This window comes from Mustela erminea, chromosome 8 (assembly GCF_009829155.1).
Source record: "Mustela erminea isolate mMusErm1 chromosome 8, mMusErm1.Pri, whole genome shotgun sequence".
Classification (NCBI taxonomy): domain Eukaryota; kingdom Metazoa; phylum Chordata; class Mammalia; order Carnivora; family Mustelidae; genus Mustela; species Mustela erminea.
In genome coordinates, this window is record NC_045621.1 from 102,696,371 (window position 1) to 102,721,632 (window position 25,262).

Genomic DNA, 25,262 nt, shown 5'->3' on the forward strand with positions numbered 1-25,262 from the left:
TGCTTCTCCCTCTCCCCCTGCTTATGTTATCTCTCTCACTGTCAAATAGATAAATAAAATCTTTTTTTTTTTTTAAAGATTAACTGACATCAACAGTCTTTTTTTTTTTTTTTTTCCTGATTTCTAATTCTTAAATTCCTTCTTGGGAGAATGAAAGTATCAGTCACTCACAACTCAGTCTGAGTTGCAAACTACAAAATCCTTAGGATTTAGAGTCAGAAGATGGGGGCTGAGAGTCCTGTTTCAGCTCTGGGAGATCCTGAGTCTCTCTGTGCCTCTATTTTCCTCATCTGTGAAATGGGTTTAATAATGGTACTTACTATACAAGTTGGAAACTAAAAAAGAAAAAGCCTGAAAAGTTACACAAAACTAAGTTACTTGTTTCTGAAAAATGAGCCAAGATCTCTTGTGCCCAGGAAAAAAGCTGGGGGGTGGTGAGCTGTGGGCAAGGTGGGCGTGTCAGGCACTGGGGGTGGAGCCAGAGGGAATCCAGAAAAGGAGGAGCTGGGAATGTTTGCTAGAAAACATTGCATGACAGGGAGCCCGATTTAGGGCTCCATCCCAGGACCCTGTCCAATAAATAAAATCTTAAAAAAAAAATTAAAACAAATTTTAGAAAACATTGTGTGAAAAGCCAGCATGTCTGAAATACTGGTGCAGGCTACGACATAAATGAACCTCATAAACCTGCCCAGTGGAAGAGGGCAGATACAGAAGGTCACCTACTGTAAGATTCCACTTAGAAATCCAGGGTCAGCGAACCTAGAGAGACAGAAAGCAGAATCGTGGTTGCCAGGGCAGGAAAGGGGGGCAAGGAGGAGTGATTACTTATTGGGTATGGGATTTTCTTTTGGGGTGATGAAAATGTTTTGGAACCAGAGGGGTGCTGGCTGCACAGGGCTGTGAATGTCCGGAATGACACTGAATTGTTCTCTCTACAATGGTCAAGTTACTATGTGAATTTCATCTCATTCACCCCTTCCTCCTTTCCCTCCAGCCCTCCTGCCAAAAAAATCAGCCTGTTCCCCGCTGCCCATGTTCTTCAGGACTGGGAAACCAGCTAGCAGAGACAAGAAGAGAAAGGGCGTGGCATGTCACCACTTGGAATGCAAGGATACTACGGCCCAGAGACGATTAGTGTCTTGCTCAAAGTCACACAGCCCCTAAGAGACAGAGGAATGCACCTGTCTTTGTGATTGTGGAGCCCACACCTTTCCTGATACCAACTCTCTGGAACATTCTTCCCTACGGAGAGCCAAAGCCCTTTCACCAGGCAGCTTGTGTGTGTGTGTGTGGGGGGGGGGGGGGGTATCAGCTTCTGTAAACAGAGCAATAAATAGCCCAGTAGAGCAGTCCACACAGCTATTAGGGTGACCCTGAAACATTCCCACAAAATGCTGGGAAGGCCTTGGCCACCTAACCCGGAATAGCTGAAGAGTTAATTTTTTATTTGTGATAAGTGTGCTGGGCTCAGTGACAGCTCCGAGAGTGGCATTTCCTGTGACTCGTCTGGGGATCAAATATTAACCTCCTCCCCGGGGGAGGACAGGACAGCTTAACCATTAACCCCGGGCCCCTAGCCAAGAGTCCCACTGGCCCCTCCCACTTTAGACGCCAGAATAGATCCTTGTTAAGGCCGAAGGTCCTGAGGGCCCGCAGGCCTGGGTGGTCCAGGGACCTGGGCAGGCGGCCTAACCCCAGCCCTCGGCCGGCCTGGTTCTGGTGAGGACAACCGCTCCAACAGCTTGCCCCCTTTGCAGTCTCTCTTCTCCCTCCATCTCGGAGGGAGCTGTCCCCCCACCTGGGCCACACATCCATCCCAAACTCCGGGATGCATGCTCTGCTCTGTGTTTCCAAGTGCTCCGCAGAGCGCGCCTGAAGACTTTTCCAGCCGGCTGGGTACTCAGACATCTGCCTCTAGGGCTTTTAGATTAGGCTTTCAAAGCAACAGATGCCCTTTCCTAAATGGAAATTGTGGAAGGCCAAAGTGCCAGATCCAAGAGGCTGAGCCCTGTGTGGTGGCGGGAGGGGAACAAGTAGGGAGGGTGTGGGAGGAGCCTGGCCTCTTTCTCACTCACCTGCCCAGGCCTTGCCAAACATTGTTAAATACTCCAAACTCAGCACAGCCCTCTTCCCATACTAACTCCCAAGCCCTCTCCGGAAGATGGGGTGGGCTCAGGGCCTTCCCCACGGCTTCCCATGGGGGTTAGAGGCAGAACCAGGGTGAGAGTCCCTCATGAGCTTTCTCAGACCTGGGTGCACAATCAGGACCACGTGGGAGCCTTAAGGAAAAGGGATGACCAGCCCCGACTCCAGATCAGTCAGCCCAGAACCTGGGCCTGGGCACACTCACAACCACCCCAAGCCCTGTGAAGGGGAGGTCGGCATCCATAAGGCGCCTGGCTAGCAGTTCATAGATGGAGGAGTCTCCCGGGGCATGGCTGAACATGCAGGCAGACAGAGGGCCCAAGCAGAGCCTACCCTTCCGTGGCAGAGGTCAGGTGCACCAGAGCTGTGGGCATTGAGGAAATCATTCCTAGAGGAGCCTAAAAAGCAGAATGCTTGGCAGAGTGAGGAAGAGGGAATGGTGTTGTAGCAGAGGGATCAGCATGTGCAAAGGCCTGAAGGCACAGAGAATCTGACATCTTCAGGAAACTGTAGACAGTGTGGTTGAGCCAAAGGGAAATGCTTGAGATAAAGGCATGGATGAGGGCCAAGCTAGGCGCTGGACTTCATCCTGGAACCACTGAAGAGCACGGGGACACTTCAAACACATCACATGCTCATTCTTCTAAAATAAGTGTCTCTTACTTTTTAGTAAGAGCTGAAGTTTTCAGGGCTGAATGAAAGACCCATGGCCTGTTGCTGGAATTTCAGGCATTCCTTGGGAGACATGCAGGCAGAGGCCAGCTGCCAGCTCTGCAGCACCAAGGTCTGGTCTTGTGGGTACCTCATTCTCTCTGGTTCCAGACACCGTGTCAGGGGTAGCAGGAGGGCTCAGGGAAGCAGGAGGCTCAGGCTCAATGGCGCCCCCCAGTGAGCACCGCAAGACCACAATCTGCCTTCCTATGAGCAGCTTTAAAGCCAGCAGAGAGGAAGGAAATGCTTGACTGTGGGAGAAGGTTATCTGATCCCTGCTCCTAGTGCAACAGATGAGCGAATGAGTTAAAGCACGTTGCAACATCCGACTGTTTGTCTCCACTGCCCAGCACTCCCCGATTTTCCTCCTGCCTTTGACTGCTCCTAACAATTGTGTAACCTGGACCCCCCTGTCCCCTGTACAGAGGAGTTCCCCAGCCCTGAGCTCTCCTCTGAAGTCGCAGCTCTGCATGGCTGACATTCACCTCCTGATCTTTGTCTCTCCTCCCCCCAGAATACCTGGCCTTCCTTGGCCCCATCTTCCTGATATGCAGGTGGGACACTCAGGAGTCATCCTAGACACGCTCCCTCGCACCCTGCTGCCAAGGCTGTTCATCATCACGTCTTGCCTGGGTTACCATCCAGACCTGTCTTTCATGTGTCCACTTCTCTCCACCTCCACTTATTCCTCAGGAGCAGACCTTGCTCATATCTCCTTGGTCTTTATCTTTTCTGCACACCCCAACCTCATTTGCAAATTGTGAGCCCCTGAATCCCGTTGTCTGAAGGCTTTCTCCAGCCACAGGAGCCCACTTTCCCCCCAAGGACAGCAGGTTGGGAGGGCAGGGGAATCAATGCTCCCACCCTCAGAAGTAGGTTCTAACTGATGGGGAATTGGTGGGTAAATATCCCAGCTCCTCTGTCCCCCCCAACCCCCAGGCGTGTGTCCTGAGCTGGTTCCTAATGTGTCCCCACGGCCTACAAGCAATAATGCAGCCCATCTGCCCCAGTGTGAATGGCCAGCTAGCACCATTCAACAGGCTTCTAATCACTTGCCCTGTTTGGAAGGCATTACACCCCTTCTTCATCCTGTTCTCCCTCATCCCTCCGTATCCAGTATCAAGTTGGCAAACGCTGCCAACTTGAGCCCCTTGGAAAAAGATGGAAAACCATCTTCACTTGAGCAGTGGTTACTAAGCATCTGTTAAAGTTCTAGCTGTATTGCGCATAGTGATAATGCCACTGTATTTAGGGGCCTCCTTCCCTTCTCTGCCTCAGCTCCCCACAGTCCTCCACTGGTGGTTCCTGGGGTAGCTGCCGAATTAGCTGCTTGCATTTGAATCCTCCTCCCAGTTCCTGCTTCTAAGAGCCCAAATGACCATAATCTATTGCCCGGACCACTAGCTTTCCAGTGGGCATCTCAGAATGTCCCTCCGTCTTTCTCCAACCCACCTTCCAGACTTCCCAGTACATCTCACCCTTTCTTCTGGTAACTTTTCTTCCTGCCAGAAACAGGTACTCTTCCCTCCCGCCCGGAGGTATGGCAGCCTTTTTATGACCATGAGGCAAACAGCACACGCTAAGCAGAAAGACAGAAGGATTCTGGGCTCTGGTGATACCCTGGAACTTTGCACAAGTTCTGAGTTTCTGTAACATGGAAAAAAAAAAAAAAAAACCACAACCAACTCCTATTTGATGAAGCTAGCCTAGCAAGCTTCTGCTACATGTGGAAAAATACATCCCTCGGTGATTAAAGAGGAGTCTGTGGTCCTTTTTTCTCACCATTGTATCCTTTGCTCTCCTCATTCCCACCTCATAACAGTAAGTGCTATATTTCATGAATGAACACTTGTAATTTCACATCAACGTCATAAAAAACATCTGGAAATGGAGGCCCAGAGACATTAAGTACCTTGTTCAAGGTCACACAGTCTGTCTAATTTATGTACTTATTTTTATTTTATTTTGAGACAGAGAGAGCGAGCAGGGTGGAGGAGGGGAGGTGCAGAGGGAGAGGAAGAGAGAATGTTAAACAGATCCTCTGCTGAGCAGGGAGCCCTTACATAGCTCAATGAGAGACTTAATCTCACAGCCCTGAGATCATGACCTGAGCCCAAATCAAGTCAGACGCTAAGTGATTGAGTCACCCAGACACCCCCAGCCCCTCTCCTCCTCTCCCCTCCTCTTCCTCTTTCTTTTTAAACATTGAGGTAAAATTCGCATAACAGAGATGGAGGCTGCCTTCCCTTTTAGCTCACAGCACATTCCGCAGTCATTGCCACCAGTAGTCAGGTGCCCTGTGAAGGTGACGTGGGAAAGGCGAAGAGAGAAGGAGGCTGAGGCAGAGGAGGTGAAAGGAGGGAAAAAGTATTGTGTAGCAGGCAGAGCTGCTGGGGCACAGCCTAGTTCTAGAGCGTGTCTGCTGGAAAGGGGAAGGAGTCCCCGACCCGGCCATGAGGCACCGTGAGAAGCTGGATGACCAGGACGCCTGGGTGGCTCAGTTGTTGAGCTTCTGCCTTTGGCTCAGGTCGTGATGCCAGGGTCCTGGGATCAAGCCCCACATCGGGTTCCCAGCTCAGCAGGAAGCCTGCTTCTCCCTCTCCTACTCCCCCTGCTTGTGTTCCCTCTCCCAAATAAATGAATAAAAATTATTAAAAAAAAAAAAAAGGAAACTGGATAACCAACAGATCAAGAATTTCAAGAATAAAGGCCATGACGTGGAGGGAAGACTTTTGCAAAAAGGTGTGTACGGCCTGTACCCCAGTAAACTGCATAAACTAGATGAAATTGGTAAGTTCCTGTAAACACACAACCTACTGAGACAAGCAGGAACAGCTAGAAAATCTGAGCAGACCTCTAGCCAGTCAAGAGATTGAGTCAGTAATAAAAAATTTCCATTTCCCAACAAAGAAAAGTCCAGATGGTTTTACTGATGAATTCTGCCAAACATTTAGAGAAGAATGAACACCAATCCTCCTCAAACACTTCCAAAAAGGAGAAAAAAGAGAACTTCAAAATCATTCTAGGAGGCGCTCATTATCTTGTTACCAACGTCAGACAAAGACACGATAAGAAAACCATAGACCAATATTCCTGATGAACAATAATGCAAAAATCTTAAACAAAATACCAGGAAATTGGAATTGAACAGCATAATCCATTAAAAGGACTATACACTATGACCGAATGAAATCTATTCCTGCAAGGCGAGGATGGCTCAACATATGAGAATCAGTCAGTGTAATACACAACATTCAGGAACAGAGAACAAAAACTATATGATCATTTCAACTGACGTAGAAAACCCATGTGACAAGGTTCAGTACATTTCATGATAAAAAACACCTAACAAACTAGGAATAGAAGGAAACTACCTCAACATAATAAAATCCATATGTGAAAAGCCCAGAGTGAATATTATACTCTTTGGTGAAAGACAGACATCTTACATCTTCATGTAAGATGAAGAAAAAGGCAAGGATGGCTGCTAGCACCATGTGTGTACAGAGTAGTCCTGGAAGTCCTACTCATAGCTATTAGACCAAAAAAAAAAAAAGGAAATAAAAGGCATCCAAATTGGAAAGGAAGATGTAAAATGATCTCTGTTCACAGACAACATACTCTTATATGTAGAAAATCCTAAATATTAAAAAAAAAAAACCTGTTGAGCTAATAAATGGTCTCAGCAAAGTTGCAGGATAGATACAAAGTCAACGCACAAAAATTAGTTGTATTTCTGTACACTAATGAGGAACAATCGGAAAAGGAAATTAAGAAATGAATCAAGGAGTGCCTGGGTAGCTTGGTGGTTGGCATCTGCCTTCGGCTTGGGTCATGATCTTGGGGTTCTGGTATCAAGCCCCAAGTCTGGCTCTCTGCTCAACAGGGAGCCTGCTTCTCCTTCTCCCTCTACCACTCCCCCTGCTTGTGTGCTCCCTCTCGCTCTCCAATAAATAAGTTAAATTTTAAAAAAAGAAAAGAGAAATGAATCAAAACAAAACACTCAGGAATAGACCCAACCAATGAAGTTAAAGACTTGCAAGCTAAAAATGAAAAAATGTTGCTAAAAGAAATTAAAGACACAAGTAAAAGGAAAGATGTGTTGTGTTCATGCATCAGATGACTTAATATTGTTAAGATGTTGATACTATGCAGAGCAACCTATAGATTCAATGCAACCCTTATCAAAATCCCAATAGCATTATTTGCAGAAATGGAAAAATCCTTCCTAAAATTCATATGGAATCTCAAGAAACCTGGAAATAGCCAAATCAATCTTGAAAGAACTAAGTAGGAAGTCTCATGCTTTCTGATTTCAAACTTACTACAAAACTACAGTAACCAAAACAAACAGTGTGTCACTGGCAGAAAGGCATATAGACCAATGGAATAGAAGAGAGAACTCATATATATGGTTAAATGATTTTTGACAACGGTGTCAAAATCATTCAACAGAAAAAAGGTTTTCAACCTGTGGTATTGAAAAAACTGGATATCCACATATGAAAGAATGAAGACGGACACCATAAACAAAAAGGAACTCAAAATGGACCAAGGACCTAAATTTAAGAGCTAAAATTATAAAAATCTTGGGATAAAATATATGGGAAGAGTTTTGTGAGATTCAGTTTAGCAATGATTTATTGGATCTGACATCAAAAGCACAGAAAACAAAAGTAAAAAATAGATGAATTGCACTTTATCATACTCAAAAACTTCTGTTCATCAAAGGAAACAATTAACAGAATGAAAAGGCAACCTGTATAAGAGGAGAGATTATTTACAAATCATAGAGGTGAAAAGGGGGTAAGACCCAGAATATACAAAGAACTGCTAAATTCAACAGCAAAAATCGTAAACAATCCTATTTTTTTTCTTTTTTTTTTTTAAAGATTTTATTTATTTATTTGACAGAGAGAGATCACAAGTAGGCAGAGGCAGGCAGAGAGAGAGAGGAGGAAACACGCTCCCTGCTGAGCAGAGAGCCCAATGCGGGACTCGATCCCAGGACCCTGAGATCATGACCTGAGCCAAAGGCAGCGGCTTAACCCACTGAGCCACCCAGGCGCCGGTAAACAATTCTATTTTTTTTTTAATTTTTTATTTTTTATAAACATATATTTTTATCCCCAGGGGTACAGGTCTGTGAATCACCAGGTTTACACACTTCACAGCACTCACCAAAGCACATACCCTCCCCAGTGTCCATAATCCCACCCCCTTCTCCCAAACCCCCTCCCCCCAGCAACCCTCAGTTTGTTTTGTGAGATTAAGAGTCACTTATGGTTTGTCTCCCTCCCAATCCCATCTTGTTTCATTTATTCTTCTCCTATTTTTAAATGCGCAAAAGACTTCGATAGACATTTCTCCAAAGAAGGCATACAAATGACCAACAAGTACATGAAAAGATGCTCAATGTCACTCATTATCAGTGAAATGTGATCAAAACCACAATGAGTTATTACCTAACACTCATTTGGATGGCTACTATAAAAAACAAACAAACTAACAAACAATAAAATAGCAACTGTTGGTGAAGATGTGGAGAAATTGGAACTCATGTGCACTGCTGGTGAGAATGTGAAATAGGAAAATCACTATGGAAAAAAACAGTATGCCAGACCTTGAAAAAATTAAAAATTAAGAAAAGAATTACCATATAATCCTGCAAATGCCCAGGGTTTGGGGAGAGAGAGGGATGAATAGGTAGCACACAGAGGATTTCTAGGGCACAGAAACTACTCTGTCCAATACTATAATGGTGGACACACGTCATTATACATTTGTCAAAACCTACAGACTGCACACCAAGAGTGAATCCTAATGTAAACCATGACTTTGGGTGGTAACGTTGATCAATGTAAGTTCATCAATTGTAACTAGTATCACTCTGTTAGAGGATGTTCGTGGTGGAAGTCGTGTTTGGGTAGGGAGGAGAGAGTATATGGGAACTCAACACTTTCTGCTCCATTTTGCAGCAAATTATTCTAAAAAATAAAGTCTATTTAAAAATTCGAATAACATAGAATTAGCCATTATCCATTCTAAAGTGTACAATTCAGTGGAATTTGGTACGGAGTATCATGCAACCATCACCTCTATCTGAATCTAAGATATTTTCACCACATCAAAAGGGAACAGCTAAGAATTACTCCCCATTCCCTCTCCCCTTGCCCCTGGAGGCTACCCATCTAATTTCTGTCTGTATGGATTTGCCTGTTTTAGATAACTCATATAAATGGAATCATACCATTCATGGCCTTTTGTAACTAGCTTTCATCACTTAACATGCTTTCAAGATTCATACATGTTGTAGCATGTATCAGTACTTCATTTATTTTTAAGACTGAGTAATGTTCCATTGTGTGTATAGACTACATTTCCGTACCCATTCATCAGCTGATGGACACTTGGGTTGTTTCTGCCTCTTGGCTATTGAGACTAGTGGCACTGTGAATACGTGTGTACAAGTCTTTGTTTGAATACCTGTAATGGATTCTTTTCTTACTGTTACATGCCTCCTTATCCTTAGATGGGGGGGAAGTTAAAAAGCAGCATAGAAATAAAATTAACATTTAAATATCAAATTAATGTTATTTTTAAATGATTAATAATAATGTTTAAATGAATAAGATTTAAAAACTAAACAGTACTTAACACACTTTATCATTTCGTCATTATAATCCCAAAGTAGATATTATCACCTCCATTATGTAGATCAAGAACCCGAGTCTCAGCAGGTTAAATAACTTGTCCGTGGTTACACAGCCAGTGAGTGGAAGCCAACATTGGACCCCAGGTTTTTCTGACCCCTCGCTGACTCTGTGACTACCTCACTCATCAAACTGGCAGAGGAGACGAGAGAATGGATAAGAGGTACACTACCTTAAAAACACAGACTATATCCATGAGCCCCGAGGAACAGTGAGTGGTGATGATCTGGCTTTTTGGGTATGTGTCAACTGCTCATTGGGATCATTCCAGGCCCTCTCCAACCCATCAAGTGATTATCTGAATGAATACAGCTAGTCTAGCTCCCTCCATCCCCAACCAGCCCAGTCTCCCTTACCCTAGTGGGATTAGTGGGACTAGTCCAAGCATGGACTAATGTGGGTCACATACCTGGGGCTGGCTGCTCTGTGCCCAAGTCTCCTGGATTCTCTTCAGAGAGTTCCTGTAGGCACTGGTCCTGTTCCTCTTGCAGCACACGCATCACATCACACAATCCAGGGAGGGCACCCACCTGCAAGTCCAAAACCCAGATTGCTCATCACGGCCCCTAACTAATGTGTACCACAAAAAGACTTTCTGTGCATGAGAATGGGGCCAAACAGTGGGGATTCAAAATGAGGAAAGCAAAATCAATGCCAGGAAAAAGCTCCTCACAGTGAGGTGGAGGCAGCCACTCCTCAAAGAGAATTCAGATCAGGGCTGGGACAGCCAGGACACTTGAACACAATGTAGCTTGTCCACTGAAAATCTTGCTCTTAGGTTTCCCAAGAGTCCTGAGCCCAGTGAGTTACTTGCTTTCAGGGCATGTTACCATTATTAGTCTGTGAGACTTCATTTGTTCCAACAGTGTTTATTTCTCAGGTTTGGCAAGTTTGGTTTTGGTTTGCAGGTCTTTGAAAGCTATGCTTGACTATCTCCCAGTTCCCTAGAAGAGCATCTATGGCCACCCCAGGCAAACTGCGATGGACAGAGGAGTTGGACAGGAAGGGTTAGCACACAGTCCTGGCTTCCTAGCTCTTCCTAGAGTGGATTTCCAGAGCATGGCTCACTTCTTTTTTTCATACCTGACACTTGATAAATATGTCAGTGATTGGGTAAATGAATGAATGAATGAATGAACAAAAGAACAACTGAAAAGATCAATGAATTAGACTCCTACTTTACTTTCTACAGTGTATGGAATTTTAATATTAGAGTCTTTTCACACACATTATTACCTTATTTAATCCTCAAAATAACTCTGTAAAGAGACCCAGGAAAGGCAACTGAAACCCATTGTGGTTAGGGCATGTGACCAAAGGCCGACACCTAAGGTTCCTGATTTCAGAGACCAGCCTTCCAAGAGGTCAAGGGCCACCTTTTATATGCTCCTGTCAACCTTGCACCAATGCTTTGCAGGTGGAAATGTCAACATAATGGAGCGAGGAGAGAAGTCCCTGGGGACAAGGCCATGCTCCAAAATGGCACAAATCAACAAAAGATCTGGCCAGAGAAGGGCAGCTAAGATAGCACTGTCTTCCAATGATTCCAAAGACAAACATAAATTATCTGATTATGTCTTATTTGGGGTCTTCCACACTCTTCACTAATGCATTCAGAAAGTGCCTGGGTGGCTCAGTAGGTTAAGCATCTAACTTTTTATTTTGGCTCAGTTCATGATCTCAGGGTCATGAGATGGAGCCCTGTGTCAGACTCCGTGCTAAGCTTGGAATCTGCATGAGATTCTTACCCCCTCTGCCCTACCCCCTACCCCCTCTTGGCACTCTCTCTCGGGGGATAAAAAAAGTATCTACCAGCTGTCAGCAAATGCTCTTCTTCAGCTACTCCCTGATACCAAGTGACTGGGTCTGTGATGCCCATGAAACACACACATCACATCCCCTGGCCCAGAGCTGTGATCATCTGCAACAAAGCTACCACAGGAACACCTGTGCCCACCCAGCATCAAAATCATACTGTGCTCCTTCCTTCCCCAGTCATCCCCCCTACACTTCCATCTCACCTGACAACATAGCAAATGACTTCATCACATTGCTTTGATGACTCTTATATTTAGACTCTTAACATTGAAACAAGTGGCTTCACTAAGAAAACAGTCATTGTTAGAACCAGCAGGCAGCCCCATATACTCGTGCTCTTGTCCCCTTGTGGGGCTCTGTCCAGTCCTTGCTGAAGTTCATCATCACCAGCAGCCTCTGGCTTTTTGGCAGAGGCAATAAAAGAGTTTCAGTGGAAAAATCCACCTACAGGTTGGCAGGCTGCCTTTAGTTCACCAAGGATCTCAAGTAGGCACACATTCTGTTCAGTGCCACTTTGAAACTAACATTACCCTTAAAAATGTGAGCGACTGCTGGAGGTAGTGTGAGCAGGTACAATCTTTTACATGTCATCATATATTAAGTGTCACAAAAATGTTCATACCCTTTGGCCAACTGACTTTACTTCTAGGAATCCATCCCTTATGGGAAAAGCTTTATATAGAAAGATTCTCTTGCAGCTTTACATTTAGTAGAAACAAAGAGATAAACTTCAGCTTTCAGGAAGATGTAGTACATGTACCTTTTCCCTATTACTCCCGTTAAGTACAACAAGAAATCCTGGACATCATGTACAAAACAAGCATAAAAAGATTCTGGAAGGTGGAAAGAAGGCAAGTGGATAAAAACCTCCTGACTCAAGGAAGTGGTAAGTTCCCTGAAGTTTCTTTTCTCTTTGTATAACCCATTATTAAAACTGAATAAGTTACCAATAAGAAAATGCAGCCAGAGGCAGACCAAAAAAACCCCCAGTAAAAGCCTGCTCTCTCAAGCCAAGGACCAGGAAAGAGGGAAGGTAGCAAGACTGAAAACATATAGACAACAACTGCCCTACAACAGCCAAACACCACAGAAAAAATTGTGGTCAGCTGGGGAGCCAGGACTTCTGCCTTCCCTGGGCTGTGACATCGGTGCCCAACCTCCCTGCCAAGGTGGTGGCAGAGATGGCCAAGTGGGGAGCTGAAAATTCATCCCTGCTGTGTGCTAATAAAGGTCCCCCAGCCTATGATGTTTGTAGAGACTGGACTTCCACCCTAATCCAGAAGTAATGAGGTGCTCCTCCATCTCCCCAGTGGGGTGCTGTCTCAGGTGCTGAATGAAAAGAATGGTCATCCCAGAATCCTATACTCAGTAAAAGATATCTTCAGAAATGAAAGGGAAATCGAGACATTCTTTTTTTTTTAATTTAAAAGATTTTATTTGTTGGACAGAGATAAAAATAGCAAGAGAGGGAACAAAAGCAGGAGGAGTGGGAGAGGGAGAAGCAGGCTTCCCACTGAGCAGGGAGCCTGAAGCAGGGCTTGATCCCAGGACTCCAAGATCATGACCTGAGCAGAAAGCAGTCGCTTAAGGACTGAGCCTCCAGGGTTCCAAATCAAGACATTCTTAAAGGATAAGAAAAACTAAAATAATTCATTGCAGCACCCTACCCTAAAAGAATGGCTAAAAGAAGTTTCTCTAAACACAGAGGGGGGGCTAGTGGGCACTCACAATTTTCACCACCAGCAGTGGTGATGAAACCCCATCCACTGCTGTGTTATAAGATCATGTGGGAAGCTGATACTCCCACCCCTCACTCAGCAGTAAGGGAAGATCATCTCTTCCTTGCCAGTGTCCAGTAAGGCAGAGTGGGGAAGCTGGAAGTCTACCTGTCAGAAATGGGGTAGCACCCACCCCCTTCCCCCAGCGGGAGAAGCCAACTAAGACAGGTTTAAATAAGATGCAATATAACAGCAATATAAAATGTCCTGTTTTCAGTCAAAGATCACTCATCATATTAAGAACCAGGAAAATGTCAAACTGAATGAGAAGAGGTGATCCACTGATGCCAACACTGAAGTGACAGGGATCTGAAACAATCTGAAAAAGACTGTAAAGCAGCCAACATAAAAATGCTTCAGTGAGCCACCAGAAGTATACTTGAAACAAATGTAGAGATATAAACCTCAGCCAAAAGAGAAAGTCTCAGCAAAGAAGTAGAAGATATCAAAAAATCAAATGTAAATATTACAACTGAAAAAGACAATAACTGAGGCAAAAAGCTCAGTAGAAGGGCTCAGCAGAATGGTGGTGGCATGGGGGGACATACAGAGGAAAGAGTCACTGAGTTAGAAGACAGGACAGTACAAATCTCTCAATCTGAACAACACAGAGAATAAACCAAAAATAAAAATGAACAAACTTAGAGGCACCTGGCTGGCTCAGTCGTCAGAGCATATGACTTTTGATCTTAGGGTTGTGAGTTCAAGCCCCAGGTTGGAGCTTCAGTAAAAAGTAAAATAAAAAAAACTGAATAATCCAGGAAGAAAGAAGGAAAGAAAGAACGAACGAACAAACAGACTTTCAGGGTTATCCAGACAGCAGAAGCACAATCCCTTAAAAGGAAAAATGGATAAATTGGACTTCATTAAAAATTAAAAACATTTCTGCTTCATGAAAAACCATATTAAGAGGATGAAAGGATGAGTTACAGATTGGGAGAAAATATTTGCAGTCACATATTCAAGAAAGGACAGGTATCTAGAATTTATAAAAACATTCAAAACTCAACAGTAAACAAACAAAAAATCTAGTTAGACATAGGTAAAAGACATGAAGAGACATTTCACAGACAACATACAAATGGTAAATAAGCACATGAAATGGTTTTCAAAATTATTAGCTATTAAGTGAATGCAAGTTGAAACCACAATGTGTTATCACTATACGTCTATCATAATAGCTTAAATTTTAAAAATAGTAACAACAGATGTTGACGAGGTTGTAGAGAAATTAGATCATGCATACATTGCTAATGGGAATGTAAAATGATATAGCCACTCTGGAAAACAGGTTGGCAGTATTTTTATAAAAGCTAAATATGCAACCTTTATATGACCCAGCCATTGCACTCCTAGGCCTTTATCCCAGGGAAATGAAAACTTATATTCATGCAAAAATCTGTACATGAATATTTATTTATAGCAGCTTTATTCATAACAGCCCCAGACTGAAACAATCCAGATGTCTTCCAGTGTGAATAATTGAACAAATGATGGTGAAACCATAGTATGAAACCACTCAGCAATAAAAAGGAACAAACTATTGATACAGGGGCCAACCTAGGTGAATCTCCAAGGAAGTATACGGAATGAAAAATACAACCCTAGGGCACCTGGGTTGCTCAGTGGGTTGGGACTCTTCCTTCAGTTTAGGTCATGGTCTTGGGGTCCTGGGATTGAACCCTGCATCAAGCTCTCTGCTTAGCAGGGAGCCTGCTTCCCCCTCTCTCTCTGCCTGCCTCTCTGCCTACTTGTGATCTCTGTCAGATAAATAAATAAAATCTTTTTGAAAAAAAGCCAATTCCAAAAGGTTACCTACCATACTGTATGATTCTGTCTATATAACTCTTGAAATGACGAAGTTATATAAACAGCAGATTAGCGGTTATCAAAATTAAGGAATGGGTAGGAGTGGGAGGGAAGGGGCTGTGACTGTAACAGGGCACCGTGAAAGATCCCTGGGGTCATAGAAATGTTCTGTACCTTGACTGTATCAGTGTCAATGCTGGGGTTGTAATAATGTACTACCTATAGTTTTATAAGATTTTATTACTGGGAGAAATTGACAAAAGGCTACGGAGGGGGGAGTCATTCTTATGGCCTATGAGTATCTCAAAATTAAAAGTATAAATCTTGAAAAGAGACAATCTAAATACCCAAGGGAACACTCAACTAACATTCAACATGATATGTAATACTATTATCTTTTTTTAAAATATTTTATTTATTTGGGAGAGAGAGAGAGAGAGTGCAAGAGAGAGCGAGCCAGGAGAGAGGCAGAGGGAGATGCAGACTCCCCGCTGAGCAGAGAGCCCAGTGCAGGGCTCAATCCCAGGACCCTGACATCATGACTTGAGCTGAAGGCAGACGCTTAGCCAACTGAGCCACTCAGGCACCCCTATAATACTATAATCTTGAAATTACATTCAATGTGATAGTTTCAGCCATGATAATTCAGAAAACTATTCAGCAGTATAGACTATTGATGTTGACCCCAAGATATTAAATGAGCATGACACAAAGTTGTATACATAGTATGATTGTAAGGATGTACAATGTACCATATTTTCAGAGGAAACCTTGAAGAGAATACATGAAAGTATTATGAAAATTACAGGAAATTTTTAAAACAATATGTAAATATAGAGAAAGGTAGACACTTCATTCCATGTCTCCATTCCCATTCCTACCTCCAGCTATAACCTCTCTGGCAGAGACTACTCTTTGTCTCCTTAATAATTATTCTTCCCTTCCTCCACTGCAATCAGAATTTAACTGGGCATATGGTTTCCCATCTGGAGACTGGAGTTTCCAATTTCTCTGCAACTAATGCGCGCCCACGTGACTAGGTTCTAGCAATGGATTAGAGCAAAAGACATGTGTGCAAATGCTATCTTTTGCCTTTAAAAAGAAAGGAACACGCTTCCCTCTTTCATGTGTGGATACAGTGATGAGCCATATTCAATCATGGGGAAGAGGGCAACACTTCAGGCTTGACTCCCCTGCCAGATTCAGAGGACAAAATCCATCCTGGACTGCACTGGTGAACTTCCACATGCCACAACATCCTACTGGTATTAATATAGACAACATAGCTCATAACAGACTTTGGAAATTTACTGCCAAGGACAAGGAAAGAGGCATTATACTAATTAGATTCATTGGTCTCAATTCCCTATGGGAGTTTATACATATGACCTCATGGCGGATGGAGTATACTTCCTCATGTGGACTTGGCCATGTGACTGGCCACTGGGATGCTAGGTAGTTGTGATATGAAGAGAAGCTTGAAATATGTTTGCACAGAAATGCTTTCTCTCTTGCCTTTCTGCCTCCTGGGGTATCCTGCTGGTCTTGGAGAAATGAATAATACACATGCAGCAGACTTGAACCTAACCCTGGGGGCTGGAGCCAAGCCAGCTGGATCAATCAAACTGTAGCTCCCTTGCAAACAAAGAGGGAAATAAACACCTATTGCTGTATACTACTGAGATGTTTATGATTGTTACGCAGCATAGCTGACCAACAACAGGGCAGGAAACAGATTCTAGGGCAGCATTTAGGGAGTGAAGTGTGCCATTTAGGGAGTGAAGTTCCCCTCAAGACGTGGCGATTTGCACTATGGGATTCAAGAAAGAGTCACTCCTGCAGAGAGAACTCTTGAAAAAATGGAAGGTTAGAAATGAGAGGACACCTGCACTGGAAATATCTCTCCAAGAAAAGTTCAGTTTCCTTGGTGTTTTCCCCTTGGACTACAGAAAAAATAATAATCAGAGGACAGTTAAACTTTTTCTTCTTACCCTATGTTTCCTTTTTTTAAATCGTAATAGAATATACATAACATAAAATTTAGTGCTTTAAAATTTAGTAGTAGAATATACATAACATAAAATTTAGTGCGTTTAAGTGTACAGTTTAAGTGTACAGTTCAGTGGCATTAAATACATTGACAATGTTGTGCAACCATCGTCACGATTTCCCGAACTTTTTCAACATCGCACCAGGAGCTCCGTACCCATTAAGCAATAACTACCCATTTCCCTCCTTCCATGATGACCTCTGGTCTACTTTCTGACTCTACAAATTTTCTTATTGAAGGTATTTCATGTAAGTGGAATCATGGTGTGTGTTCCATGTCTGGTTGACTTCCCTTACTGTGTTTTCAAGATTCATCCACGTTGTAGCATCTCTCAGAATAGCATTCCATTGTCAGGCTGAATAATAATCCACTGGGTGTATACACCACGTCTTGTTCTTCCATTCCTCTGCTGATGGACACTCTCGTCTCTTCCACCTCTTGGCTATTGTAAATAATGCCGCCATGAACATGGGTGTGCAAATATCTGAGTCCCTGCTTTCGATTCTTATGGGTGGATAACCAGAGACAGAGCTGCTGGATCACATGGTAATTCTATGTTTACTTTTTTAGGAACCACCAAAGGGTTTTCCACAACAGCTGCACCATTTTACATTCCCACTAGCAATACACAGAGGTTTTGTTTTCTCCACATCCTCATCAACCCTTGTTATTTTTTTTGTTTTACTTTATATTTTTTAAGACTTTATTTATTTATTTATTTAATGAGAGAGAGGAGGAGCAGAAGGACAGGAAGAGGGAAGGGAAAGAATCTGAAGCAGACTCCACGCTGATTGCAGAGCCCAACATGGAGCTCAGTCTCACGACCTTGAGATCATGACCTGAACTGAAATCAAGAGTCAGAGGTTTAACCAGCCCCGCCACCCAGGTACCCCTGTTTTACTTCATATGTTTTTAAAATAGGTTCTACACTCAATGTGGGGCCCGAACTCAGGACCCTGAAATCAAGAGTCACACGTTCTATCAACTGAGCCAAACAGGAGCCCCTATTTTTGTATTGTGTTTTAGTAACAGCCATCCTGGTGGGTGTGGAGTGACTCATTCCACATTTCTTTTACCCCGATCCTTCCATTAAAATGTAATAAACCAAAATAATTCTGTGTTGTAGTGGCCTGCCAGCAGCAGCATTCTGCTGAAAGGACTGAGCCCATGGCTCCAGATGGTGAACTGCAGTTAAGAAAAGGGGCCCTCGGGGAACCCCTGGGTGGCTCAGTCAGTTAAGCAGCTGCCTTCGGCTCTAACGATCCCGGGATCCTGGGATTGAGCCCTGCATCGGGCTCCTTGCTCGCAGGAAGCCTGCTTCTCTCTCTGCCTCTGCCTGCCTCTCTGCCTGCTTGTGCTCTCTGTCTTTCTGACAAATAAATAAATAAAATCTTTTAAAAAGAAAAAAAGAAGAGAAAAGGGGCCCTTGGGTTGCTGGGAGAGGCTGGGAGGACTGTGTTCAATGGAGCAACCACCTGGTAGAGGCACTGGAGGAAGAATAAATGGAAAACAAGCCCCCTTATGATCTAAATTAACCTAGAGAAGGGAAGGAGAAGCTGCATGTGTATTTATATGTATATTTCTATAGGATTATTAAACATAATTTTACTTAAAATTCACAGGAGAGGGGCACCTGGGTGGCTCAGTCATTTAAGTGTCCAACTCTTTGTTTTGGCTCAGGTCATGACCTCAGGGTCCTGAGATGGAGCCCAAAGTCGGGCTCCACGAGCTCTTCCCGGAGTCTGCTTGGCATTCATTCTCTCTCCCTCTTTCTCTGCCCTTCCCCTCCGTGGTCTCGCTGTCCCTTTCTAAAATAAAGAAACAAAACCTTTATAAATAAATAGATACAGAATGAAATAGAATTCAAGGAGAAACAAATGAAGATGAAAGAACTGCTAACATTATCCTCAAAACAAGAGCTACTAGTCCTCAAAAGATATCTTTAAACAGTTAAAAAGTTCAAATTTGTGTATATGTGTTTTTTTCTATCTTTTACTTGTACTAGAGCCAAGGAGTTTGTCATGAAAAATAGCAGTTTCCTTCCCTAACCTTTACCTACTTTCCAGAGGCAACCATTTTCAACTCTTTAGCAGTTCATTTGGTTTTTATCTCCATATTGTTTTTAAGATTTTCTTAAAGTAATCTCTGCACCCAGCGTGGGGCTCAAACTCATGACCCCAAGATCAAGAGTCACATGCTTCTCTGACTGAGCCAGCCAGGCACCCCCCATATTTTAAAATTATATTCTTACACTGCTACTTCTTGGTTTGTTCATCAGAGACACTATTTAAAACTCTGTTACAGAAGACAAAGATTTAGATGTTTTAAAATCTTTCTACATACACTTCTGTCCCCCATATGTTTAGTGTTTAATTTATATTTATATGTATATTTAATTTGAATTTTAATATTTGATTTAATTTTTAGTTAAATGAATGGTCTATATTTATAATGGCTCGTTTTGACTGTGACATATCGTTCACCGCTAAGTCTAGCCATGTAAAATGATTATGTCTCTTCTCGTACATTTTGTTTTTCCTGAGGTCAATAATTACTTTGTTTTTTTCATTTGATTAGTGTTCTCTGTACATATGGCTAATTTTTCCCAGTGCTCTGACTGCTTCAAGAGACATCTATCAACAGTTGTATTTGTTTTACCTCTAGGGACCTCTCTGCCAGCCCTCTTTCCTCTCACTCCAATCCGGGCCTGATGCCTGGCTGTGGTTTGGGGTACCCTCTCCTCCACTCTTCTTTTTTTTTTAAAGATTTTATTTATTTATTTGACCCAGAGAGAGAGGTCACAAGTAGGCAGAGAGGCAGGCAGAGAGAGAGAGAGGGGGAAGCAGGCTCCCCGCTGAGCAGAGAGCCCGATGCGGGACTCGATCCCAGAACCCTGAGATCATGACCTGAGCCGAAGGCAGAGGCCTAACCTGCCGAGCCACCCAGGCGCCCTCCCCCACTCCTCTAACTGGTCTTCACTTTCATAGATTTCAAGTCATTTTCCTTGCTTCGCTTCCTTGTTTTGCAGAAGCACAGTCTCTAGTTACTTCCTACAAAAGCATGTGTGGGAGATAAACTTTGAAATCTTGGCAGGAATGAACAAGCTTTTATTAATCTGATAATTAATCAAATTTGGCAGAGAATTCTGGGTTCAAAAGAAATTTCCTTCCAAGTTTTGAAGGCATTTCTCCTTCTCTCTTCCAGTATCGGTAAGAAATCCAATTGGGCTTCACAGCCTTTTGTGCGTGACTTCTGTTTTCTCTGTAGAAATACTCAGGATTTTTCTTTTTAGTTGCTTTTAAATTCATTGCGGAAATGCTTCTTTTTTTATTCATTGGTTAGATACTCAGGGGACATTTCTATTTGAAGATTTGTGTTCTTCATGTCTGGGAATTTTTAAAATGTTATGTGATTTATTTTATTAGTTCCTCCCTTCATCGTCTCGATTCCGTCTTCCTAGAATTCATATTATTTGAATAGTGGACAACCCAGATGGACCATCTAATCTTTTCACCTTTCTCTACTCTCCTACCCTTGTGTCAGATGCTCTTTTTCTGAGGTACTTCCTTAACATCACCTGTTGAGTTTCCTAATAAATGTTTTGTTATTATACACTTAATTTCTAGACAGCTTTTCTTATTCTCTGGTGATTCCTTTTCTCTAACACCCTCTTTCCCACATTCTTTATTCTTAGATCCGGCATCCTTTATTTTTTTTTTTCAAATTAAAGTTAGATTTATTTAATTTTTTAAGAGAGAGAGAGCATGAGCAAGGGGAGAGAGAAAGAGAAAGGGAGACAGACTCAGGCAAACTCCCTACTGCGTGTGGAGACTGATGCGGGGCTGAATCCCAGGACCCCAAGATCGTGACCTGAGCTGTAGTCAAGACTCAGACACTTAACTGCCTGATCCCGGTGCCCCTACATCTGGCACCCTTTTTAAAGGACTGTATTTCAGAACATTAACTGTAATCATGTGACCTTTTTCTCCTCTCTGCATGGTGGATATTTCTTCTTTTCCTTCTGTTTGTTTTCACATTGGAGGACTTTCTCAGTACCATATGTATATACGTATAGACACATAGACACACACACATACACACACATATTATCATATGTGATATATATGTATATAATATATATAACATATATGTGTGCATGTATATTATTGAAGTATGGTTGACACACGCCGCTACATTAGTTTCAGGTGCACAACATAAGGATTCCACAAATCTATACATTAGTGCTGAGCTCTCCTCCAGAGTAGCTACCATCATAAGTCCCTTTGGTTATGGTGCCTGTGCTGTGCTCAATGCCATAGTTAAGACTGAAGCATTAATGGGATCCTTAGAACCATGGTGAGCGTGAACAGTTTGTTGCCTTTGCTGTACAATAAATAATCAGGCTGAGTGGGTCCCCACAATCAGGACCTATATTTCTCCTCTATGCTCAGAGCCTTTCCAGGGCTCTGCAGGCCAATGGGACCGCTGGTCATCAATCTCACTCTTCCTGGCACACATATGTAGGTTGGTATCCCCCCCACCACTGCTACCCTTACATCATTCACTGTACATTCCCCAAGATTTATCTCTGCTTCACTGCGGTCTCGTCTTGTTCCCTTTGACTTTGTGGGTTTCTACCTTTGTGATTCCTTTACTAGCACATTAAGGATGCTTCCAGGGACAGAGTAGATAAACACCTGCAGTTAATTTGTCATTTGAAACTGTCCTAATGTAACACTTACACATCCTAATGTAACACTCAAATATAATAGTTCATCTCTGGTTCCTGGCATAGTGCTCCTAAATCCCCTTGCAATTTCCTGAGTATTAGGGGTGAGAGAAGCATCTTTGTTATAATATTGGGTCTTACGCCTCAGTTTCTAATACAAGAGCCTCTAAGACCCTTGAGATCTCCAAAGTGAGGAGTGACTTTGTATATGCTGATAAGATGACTGGAGGCCGGGGGCCCTAGATATGGGGGCTGGTTACCAGAAAGACCAACCATGTGGTGAGAGATTGGAACTTCCAGCTGCCCTTCTGACCACAGGAGATGGGAGAGAGGGCAAAGACTGAGTAAGTCGCCAATGGTCAGTGACTTCGTCAATTGTGCCCCTGTCATGAAACCTACATAAATTTCCTACACCAGGGGTTGGAGAGCGTCCATGTTCTCCCTTCCCCACCCTCTGCATCTCTTCCACTTGGCTGTCCCTGACCTGTGGCCTTTATAATAAACCAGTAATGGCAAATAAAATACTTTCCCGAGTTCTGTGAGCCTTCCTAGCAAATTACTGAATCGAAGGAGGAGGTCATGGGAACCCTCAATGTACAGCTGATCAGCCAGAAGTATGGGTGACCCAGGCTCGTGATTCAGCGTTTAAAGTAGGAGCAGTCTTGTGGACTGTGTCCTTAACCCACGGGGTCTCTGCTGATTCCAGATGGGTAGAATCAGAACTGACTTGAATTTGATTTTTTTAAAAAAGATTTTATTTATTTATTTGAGAGAGAGAGCACATGAGCTAGGGAAGGTACAGAGGGAGAGGGAGAAGCAGACTTCCCACCATCAGGCTTCAATCCCAGTCTGGAGATGCCATGCCAGGACTCAACCCAGGGACTCTGGAATCATGACCTGAGCCGAAGACAAATGCTTAATCCACTGAGTCACCCAGGCGCCCCAGAACTGAACTGAATTTTAGAACACCCGGCTAGTGTCTGCAGGGTTGGAGGATTGGCTGTCAGTGTGAGGAAAAACCGCATATATTTAGCACCATAAGTGAAATATTTTGGGCAGAAAATCCCAAAATTGTTGGTACCAAGAACGGGATGCTACTTGGTATTAAAAAAGGCACCTCAGACAAAAGTACACTTAAAGATATGTATTCCTCCTAAATTCCCTAAGAGAGTATAAGAAAAAAAGAACTTTGCTAAATGGTATTTTTCTTTATTATTGTAATTAACCACACAAAAACACACATTACAGGACTTTTCCTCTTCAGTTTCCACTTACTCTATACCCAGCAATTGATTCATCCCTGGGGACACGAAGGTAGATGGGACATAGTTGCTGCTCTTGAAGTTCCTGGCCTGAGGGGTCCAGAGAGGCCAACTGTTCAAGTACACATGGAAGGCAGTGGCCAGATGGCAACGGACCAAAAGCGGAGGCAGGGGACTGACCCTCTAGGAGGTGACTCCAGCACTTTGGGAAGAAGTGAGAATCACTTGACCGAGAACGGCTGTACCAGAACATCCCATAAAGAAAAAAGCCTGGATGTGACAGTGGGCAAGCAGATTCTCCAGCAGTGGGCAGTGGATTGAATGTCGGGGTGAGGGCAGAGGACAGTGTGACTCCCATGAGGCTGGTTTGGGTGCCTCCCTAGTTTCAAGAACAGGAAAAACAAAGAAAAGAGAAGAGGTCTTGGGAGCTGGGGTAAGATGAGTCTGGAAGACTGGATTTATGACAAGGGTAGGACTGCTGAGAGATCACACAGTAAGAGTGAGGAGAGCAGGGACAAGCCTGGGCAGAGATCCTTCCAGGACCGAGAAGACAGAGTGCAAATGGCGACTGCAAACCCGTGAAGAGCAGAAGCCAAGAGAGTGAGGGGTGGAAAGGAGGGTCCCACACCAGATGTCTCGAGACGCCAGGGTCCCGGTGCCACTTTGCCAAAAACTGTCAGGTATATGCCTGCAGTCTCGGCATCATGATTTACAACCTCCCATCTCTCTCATAAATCCTTTAGTTTGGACCAGAGCAGAAAGGGTATAATGAAGACAGCAAAATGAAAGTTACACAGGAGACGGATTTCAGTGCGTGGTGGGGTGGGTGGCGGTGGGCTGAGAAATCAGAGAAGGTGGAGGCAGGCATCATGGATGCTTCTTCCAAGAAGCTGGCCGTCAGGGGCAGAGATGGAACTGCGGCTGGGAGGCCCAGAGTGCACCTCCTGGGCTGGACAGACCTGGGCAAGTTGACCAGCTGGTGGGGAAAGGCACTTAGTGGAAAATGGTAAAGACTGGGCACAATGGCTGTGTCCTCTCAGGACAGGAACCCTTGTGGATTGGAGTGGAAGGGCTGGGAGCACAGGTGCAGGGACTGGCCAGACTAGCCAGAGAAGTGCCTCTCTTCCACTCGGATGATGCTAGGGACTGAATGTCTGTGCCCCACCCCCACTCCCCAAATTCCTATGCTGAAACCCTATCCCCCATGGGGCTGTATTTGTAGATTGGGCCTGGAGGGCGGTAAGGAAGTTCAAACACAGACATAAGGATGGGCCCCTGATCTGACAGGATTAGTGTCCTTCTAAGAAGAGACAATGGAGAGCTCACGCTCTGTCTCTATGCACCCGCTCAGAGGAGAGGTCAGGTGAGGACAAAACAGGAAGAGAGCCCTCACCAAAACCAACTCTGCCGGTTCTCGATCGGGGACATCCAGTCTCTACAACTGTGAGAAAACAAATGTCTGTTGTTTGAGCCTCCCAGTCTGTGGTACTTTGTTACGGTAGCCAGAGCTGAGTGACACAGATGGGAAGGGAGGGAACAGGAGGGTACAATTTTTTTTTTTTTTTTAAGATTTTACTCCTTTATTTTAGAGAAAGAGAGCACAAGTAGGGGGAAGAGCAGAGGAATAGGGAGAAACAGGCTCTCTGCCAAGCAGGAAGCCCGATGCGGGGCTCGATCCCAGGACCCTGGGATCACGATCTGAGCTAAAGGCAGACAGGTTAAGACTGAGCAGCCCAGATGTCCCAGGAGGGTATAGTTTAGATACATCTATAAGAACCAGATGTTTGTTGGTCGGAGGAAGTTCATTCTCTGACTCCCAGGAAATAAGAGACAAGCTTGTCTATGGAAAATGAAAGAGGGGTTGGTGAGGTCAGGAACATAGATATCAGGAAGAGCCCACCAGTAAGGGATCGACGTCGGACATCCAGAGGATTCTAGAAAAGACAGGAAAACTTGGGAATGCTGGCAGCATGGTGTGCTGGGACTTCAGGACATGGCCAAGCAGAGATGTCACTTCCCCAAATGCCCCCTGGAATCTTCTGGACACGGAATGCTGAGACTGACTGGGCCTCAGGATATTATTATTTTCTGGAGTCCACAGGAAGGCTGAGCAGCCCTGTTTGTAATGTAAGCAAGTAGATAGGATCTGAGTGTTGTGGGTTTTACCTTGGGCTGCAGGTTGTCCCAATGCCTGAGTGAAGGTCAGTGGGGAGAAACCTCGGCTTGCTAAATAAAGGCAGGGAA

General features: G+C 43.9%; 1 protein-coding gene across 4 annotated transcripts in view; it reads right to left on the reverse strand.

Annotated features, from left to right (window-relative positions):
- Nucleotides 1-25,262, reverse strand: part of SCTR (secretin receptor) — a 75,690-nt gene that overhangs the window by 44,952 nt on the left and 5,476 nt on the right. For all 4 annotated transcript variants that reach the window (XM_032353875.1, XM_032353873.1, XM_032353874.1 and 1 more), the window contains exon 2: nucleotides 9,982-10,102. In XM_032353875.1, the coding sequence (XP_032209766.1) occupies nucleotides 9,982-10,072 (91 nt within the window). In that variant the 5' untranslated portion in view covers nucleotides 10,073-10,102. The remainder of the gene's footprint in view (nucleotides 1-9,981; nucleotides 10,103-25,262) is intronic.